General features: G+C 35.7%; 1 protein-coding gene across 1 annotated transcript in view; it reads right to left on the bottom strand.

Moving 5' to 3' along the window:
- The window catches only part of LOC127854172 (glutamic acid-rich protein-like), a 26096-nt gene extending 19282 nt beyond the window's left edge, over positions 1–6814 (bottom strand). The window contains exon 1 of the mRNA XM_052389480.1: positions 6557–6814. Within this exon, the coding sequence (XP_052245440.1) occupies positions 6557–6814 (258 nt within the window). The remainder of the gene's footprint in view (positions 1–6556) is intronic.
- Positions 6815–7333: the final 519 nt, after the last annotated feature.

Raw genomic sequence — 7333 nt, forward strand, 5'->3', positions numbered from 1 at the left:
TTAAATAACGTTTTCTGTAATTTGAACAAGCACCGTAGTTAATGACCCCACGTGACCCACTTTTAAACTCGCTTGATATATTATTGGGAAACATGTTCTGAGAAAGTTTCGTGAAGATTTGACCATAAATGTGCCCTCTATAATCTAAACAAACTTTTTCTTTAATTTGATCAAGTGACCTAGTTTTTGTGTACTTCACATGACTCAGTTTCGAACTAAGCCGAGATATTATTGCCACAAATCTTCTGACCAAATTTCATTAACATCTGAAATAAATGTGGCCACTAGAATGTAAAAAAGGAACATGTTGACAACGGACAACGCACGACGGACGACGGACAAAAGGCGATGACAAAAGCTCACCATGTTGTGCTCAGGTGAGCTAAAAATGAGTGCAACGTTTCGTTGTTAAATCGATTCTTAAGTTGGCTAAATAATGCTCTTAAGCATGTATTTGTATTTGCATGTCTAAACATGTAGTTCTCTTTAAATAAATATTAAGAGCCAACGCGTTTTAAAAGCTCAGCTTGATGCAAAAAGTTTTAAATGAATATCTAATATATTTATATAAAATCAACGGGATTATATGAAGTAAAGAAGAAATATCCATGACCGGCTAAACACCATTTCACGTTATTGTTTTATAAATACAAGTATGCTAATCTTACTGTATTCTCTTAAAATGTTTTCAAATTTAGATCAAGTCATTGTCTTATCTGATTGTAATGATTACTATACGCTCTGGCAATGCCGATATCTAAAATCGGACTCTACAAATGAAATTCACACTCTTTCCGTATTTCGTAGTTCTACATTACGCATAAGCTATTTAAAATTTTAATGTCACTCCATAACTAAAATGAGACTAAACGTGATACTCGTATAGAATAAAAATGCTCGGCTATTGGTAATGAGGTTGACATTTATCATTAAAAAGAATTTAATGACTAACTTCAGTATCTGCCAACCACTTTGAAAAGACCCCTTTAAAAGCATGTCTGGGCTAATACAAATATTCTGCGATGATTTCTATTATATGTAAAAAGTATTAAAAATCCATTCTGGTGTCAATCTCTATACAGAACGCTCGTTGCTTTCACAAAAATCTCTGCCATCACAAGAAAATCCTACCAGATTTGGTACGAATTTATATGTTTGTTTAAGTATTTTATTATGAAAAGTAGTATTCTTTTCTTTTATATTTTGAAAATAGTGTATAAGTTTTGTATACGAGTCGTGCGAATAGTTTATGGCGCATCAATTATTTTAGGAAGCATTTTAACAGTATGCATTTGTAGGATGGCGACAATCTGTTTATGTTTAAAAATACGGTGAGCTTTAAAACTCCACTACTGCAGCAAGTTGTTCATACACAGTTTTTCTAACTAATTAAGTCATACGTAATTGTTTATGCCTATCTTATCCGGTGCACTATTTTGCCCTTACCGGCAGTTAAAAAGTTTTGACCATCTGATTCCTTCTGTCACTTCCAGTCCAATTTCGCAAAGTCGATTCCAATTTACGAAAGGGGTCTTCGTCTGAAATTGAAATTTAGGCTTTGCTACATTAAGTTTATTTCGAACAGAAATATCCTTGATGAACGAGTTTTTATCACTTATCATCTTACAAAGTTGCACAATATTGCAGGAGATTTTATCAGCTGCAGTCTTAATCAATTGGAGCCTCGCTCTGGGAAAACGGGGCGTCAAGCATGTGCGTACAGTGTCGTTCCAGAATTGCTATTCAGGGACGCCACTTTCCGCTTTTTTGGAATTGTTCGTTTAAAGATAATCTCTTCTAAATGAAAATCCAATCAATGCGGCCCTGATAAGCCTATGCTGACAGCACATGCTAATCTGGGACGAAACTTTACGGACCAAAAATTTCAAGTCAGTTAGCTCTTAACTACGATAAACCTGATAACTGCCGCATCTGCCGCATCCGCGCAAGAAAGAGGTGTATACTTTATGCAAGAGGTTTGAGTTCTTCAACTATATTCATTCACAAATCAAAACAAAATGTGAATATCTTGTTAAATGGACTATTGTTTAACGGAGCGTATATAGCAATAAATCAATAAACAATGTTTGTATTATACGTGTCGCGGAAGAGAATGTTTATGAATGATTAAAATAGTCCACTATCTGCTGCGTCTTAATGACGTAGTATTTTTGCTCTACAAAAGTCATTCGTAATATGAGGCTATTAATAGATGCGGGAAAATAAAACTTCTGCTGATGATCAAGTATAGCGTGATGTTTCGTAACCTCGTTCATAGTGCATGCTTCTATATCGGGGTTAAATTTGATATATCTAGCAAACGTTATTTTGTTCTCAACAGATAGCGGCGATCTTTTGTATTCAGTCTGGTCAGAGGCGATGCTGTTCGCTTTAAAACCACTAATGTGTTATGGTCTCATTATGTATCTCCGAACCAGGCTGAGAGATGCGCAGGCTGTGTGGGCTATATATGTGATGGGCGCATATGGAATAAGATCGAGGGTCAATACAAATCTCATGGCGAATTGTAAATGGCACATTTCAGCACAATGCTTTTCAATACAAAATTGAATTCAAAATAGCAAACTTTAAATAAAGGCAGCAAATTCAGGCGTTCAGGAACGATTTCTAGACGTGCTGACCGAGTACGGCAATCATTTGTGGTTGGGTTATTAAACGATTTGCCTCTTATCGCAACACTATACTATTTCGGTAACGTTTGCTTTCTCATATTAAAAGCAAAACTGTCGATATTGAATTATATATTTCCTGAACGATACAATGAACGAGTATTGACCCTGAAATTCTGCGAGGTTTTAACACGCAATTGTAACTTTTGTGTCGTTTGAACATACAGAGAGTAATCCGGAATTCCTTACACTGAACAGTGTTGCATCCTTTGCGCTGAGCACAGACACAGTGATGTTGCCAAAGTTCAGAGGTTTTATCTCGAGTCAGCCTATGGAATATTCGAATATATTCATGCTGACGTTATGTAAAAGTCATCTAAGTTGAAAAGCTGGGTAAAACAGCTTCGCCGAAAAAGCGCATTAGTGCTCTATACCCATGTTAAGATCAGAGTTGTTGACAACGTGTGAACTGATAGGGTAACAAGTAATGCATAAACAATAAAGTACGGTTCAAACGGCTATCTTTATGACTACATAATTCGTGAGTAAAAAGTACTGCTCGCAGATTTATTTTTTGATTTATTTTCATCAATAATCTTATTGCATATTTTGAATTTGTATATGGTGTCACAAATCAAAAGTTGTGTACAGGGAATTTCCATCATAAAATTATATTCTTAGTGAGATAGTTATTCGATAGTCCAACAATATATATTTAATATGATTGTGATTGGAAATTTCCATTATATTCAGTTCTCATTACCATTTTAATCATACAATCTATGCTTTCAGAACGTCGAAAAAGGACCACGTTGTTGTTATTTTGTCTAAGTTATCTCTATAAAATTAATAGGATGATAAAAATTGAACACACATCTCGACCCGTGCTTTAAGACACACTCTTTATAAATTTGAATGGATTGTTTTCATTTCAAACTTGCGATTAATTTTGAAAAATGAGTTGCGTCTTTAATTATGCAATATCGAACAACTTCAGTGCTTTCAGCGTTTTGGTTATCATTATCATCGTTATCGCATTTATAACATTTTATCCGACTTAAGAACGTGTGAAAAATCCCAATGGAAAAAAATTCCACGGGGAGAAAATCCTTTTTGACAAAAAATCCCATTGATAAAAAAAATCCCATGATATTTTTGTATATTTTTACAACCTACATCTCAAAATAAGAAAAACAATCCCATGGGATTGTTCCGATTAACAATGGGATTTTAAGAATCAAATAAAATTAAACGAACATGAGCACAAATGCTTTTACACTGCTTAATATCGATAGCATAGCACATAACGACTCTTTTTTAAAAATCCCATTCGATATATTTTACTGTAATAAAAAAACATGGGAAAAACAAAAAATCCCATGGGAAACAGAAAAAATCCCTTGGGAACACCAACTTTGCTAATACAGTTCATAGTGAAAAAAGCATTTTGTAATCAACAATAATCAATTGTTAATAAAATAAAACTTTTATAGCATGATTTATGTCAAAGAGGCCAATCTGCAAGAAAAATGATACTTGTGTTTGCGAAATTTATGTTTCGAAATGTTTTTCCGTTGGCAGTTATGTATTACTTTACAATTACGTACTAGTTCAACTCCACAAGATAACTTAACGATGCAAACGTTTTTTTTTAATGTTTAAGAGGTTGATAGATTCACACTTTGAAGTTGACAAGATTTTGCTTTCAGTTCAACTTTTTAAATAACGACCTATTCCGATAAGCACTAGTAAAAAGTCCTCTATGCTCGTGTCTAAAAATTGAAACTGTCAACCTTTTCGTTCTACTTAGTCAGCACTACATATTTCTTTGGAATAATATGTTTTGGAAATAAACCGTGTCTTACAATAAACAACATACTATTTGTGTGTTGAAACATAGAACTTGAGAATAACATACGTCTTATTCTCAATTACCAACGATATATCTTCTCCTAATTACTGGAAACAGGCAACCATATTTGCTGTTGTCGAATTCCTTCTTCCATTACTGTTTTTCGTATTTCCACTTAGTCCTGCTCAACCTCGTACTAAACTTGATACATATTTTAAATATTTTTGTTTATAGGGATAATACACGTTTTCGAGGGCATGAGCATTTGCGGGCGCACAAAAAATCCGTTCCTTCCCGGTTGCGCAGCACTCGGGCAGGAACGGATTTTGAGAGCGCCCGTTGATGATCATGTCCGAGCAAATGTGTAGTTTCGCTATTATTACATAAACAAACCACACATACCAAAATAAATTAAAATAACATTGAAAACAATATGACTTGTTCATTCGCCATCAACAAAATGATTCGATTATTTCATATGACGCCATACAGTTCAAGGTTTTGTTTTACATATACCTCACTCGGTCATCATCAGAAATGACGAGGCTTTACCTTCTGATAGGCAGTTATCAATTTAAAATGTGTTTAAACACTGCATTAATGCATAGTTGAAATGCAGCCGCGCAAAGCAAGAAATTTTGAATTATTTTGGAATTTACTGGTCGTGACGTATACTTATATCGTCAGAATAAGTCATTGTTTTCATACATGTTTCTTCCGTTCAGGTCTATCTTATTTCGTTGAACTAAATTTTCTAAAAATTAATACTGCCACTGAAGTATTTCAGGCATACTGGAGGAACGTTAAAGGTACATAAACATTTACACCATAGTCTTTTGAAAGTGTCGAGTAAATAACATTAACTTCATTGACGTTGGCAATAAATAAAGCTGTTGTCAAGAGAGTGCAGATGGCATAATTTGAAAAGTGAATTGAAATATTCATTGCCTTTATCCCTGCATGCATAAGGAAACTGATGCTTATTCAGTTCCCAATTTATGCTTAAAAAGTCGTCAAAGGCTGAAGTTATTAACAAAGTTCATAATAACTTTATTGAATCCGAATTCCAATGAAAAAATGGGAAGTTACTGCGCATGGACCAGTTTATTGATATGAAAAAAAACACATAACAGGGCTTAAACAGCACGTGAATCGCATTGTTTATACACGATTTCTCCCGTTCAAGCCCTCCTTTTGCCATGTTTCTGCGCCCCGCCTGAGGGCATTATAGATTTAGTTTATGCAATAATAAACTTTATTGCCCAATTTATATGTTCGCACTTCATGTACACTTACAAGTGGAGACGCTGCATCATTGGAAACAAGTTAGTTATTGCTTTAACTGGTCACATGTGCTTAAATCTTTAAATAAACAAAAAAAAAGTGCTCAGTACCTTTATTTTCTTATCCATTATTGCGTGAATGTAATTTATAATCCATGATGAAATTATCGTAACTATACATACAGTTTGAACCGAAAGTAAATATTTGTGTAAATAAGCTGACCATACTAGTGGAGATAATTGAAAATATTGGTAACATCTGAAACATCGCAATACTGATTTTCTTTAGATAATACCTCCGACTATGATGTTTACGTACCTCTGGTGCATGTTGGCGATGATTGTTTCGCTGTGGACGGATGTCTCGAGGGGCCAGTGCCCAGAAAAGTGTTATTGCGATGGACATCGGGTAGTATGCAGCGGACAACTACTATCGACCATACCCCTTTCTTTATTCAACGCTACCTTCTTGTACTTGTAAGTACCGGAACAAGGTTTTACTGATTTATGTGTTACATATATATGCCTCTTGCCTGTTTCTCTCTATAACGGTGTCATACAGATACCATTCGTATCGATTTACAGACATAAAATCGATACATTTGCAATAGTTACCGTAACACTTAGAGTTACAAATATTCTGAAAGACAATTTGAATGTTAAGTTAATATTAGTCAAATAATTTCCCTTAACATAACAAACACCACCATCACCACCACCACCATCACCACCACCACCACCACCACAACCACCACCACCACCACCACCATCACCACCAAAAACACCACCACCGCCACCGCCAACACAACCGCCACCACCGACGCCACCGCCACCGCAACCGCCGCCGCCACAGCCACCGCCGCCACAACCGCCAACGGCACCGCCACCGCCGCCGCAATCGCCGCCGCCACCACCGACACCACCGACTTCACCGCCGCCACCGCAGAAACCAGCACCTCCGCCACCGCAGCCACCGCCACTGCTGCCGCCGCCACCGCCGCCACCGCTGCCACAGCCGCCACCACCACCACAACCATCACCATCACCATCACCACTTTTGTTTTACAGTTGATTTTGTTTTTCTAGGAATTTATCGAACAACACGATCGCATCCTTACCCGACGATGCCTTAAAACAATGGCCTAATCTAACGGAACTGTAAGTCGTTTTCAGAGATTTATCGCAGTACATATAACGAAGTTACGAACGTTTCTATTTTTCTTTAAACTGTTCCATCACTGTATGTCGTTCTAAAATATGGTGAATCATTCGGAAATACAAAATACATTATAATCTTACACGTGTTTTTTTTTCAAAACTTGATTAGAAAATGCGTATTAAATGTCATGATTTTATTTAACAGTCACCGAAAAACGTTTTCAAAACTAAAATTGTGCAAACTTAAGTATCGTTTTTCTTTTATACCTAATGATAAAATATGACATTTCTGCAGTGAGATAACATATGTGAAAATAATCAAATTGTTATTTTCACCGGTGAAAATAACAAATTTTCAGAACTACTTTTTCTATTTTAAGATAATCATAACAAGATTATTACATTTTGTA

This window comes from Dreissena polymorpha, chromosome 1 (genome assembly GCF_020536995.1).
Source record: "Dreissena polymorpha isolate Duluth1 chromosome 1, UMN_Dpol_1.0, whole genome shotgun sequence".
In the NCBI taxonomy this organism is placed as follows: Eukaryota; Metazoa; Mollusca; class Bivalvia; order Myida; family Dreissenidae; genus Dreissena; species Dreissena polymorpha.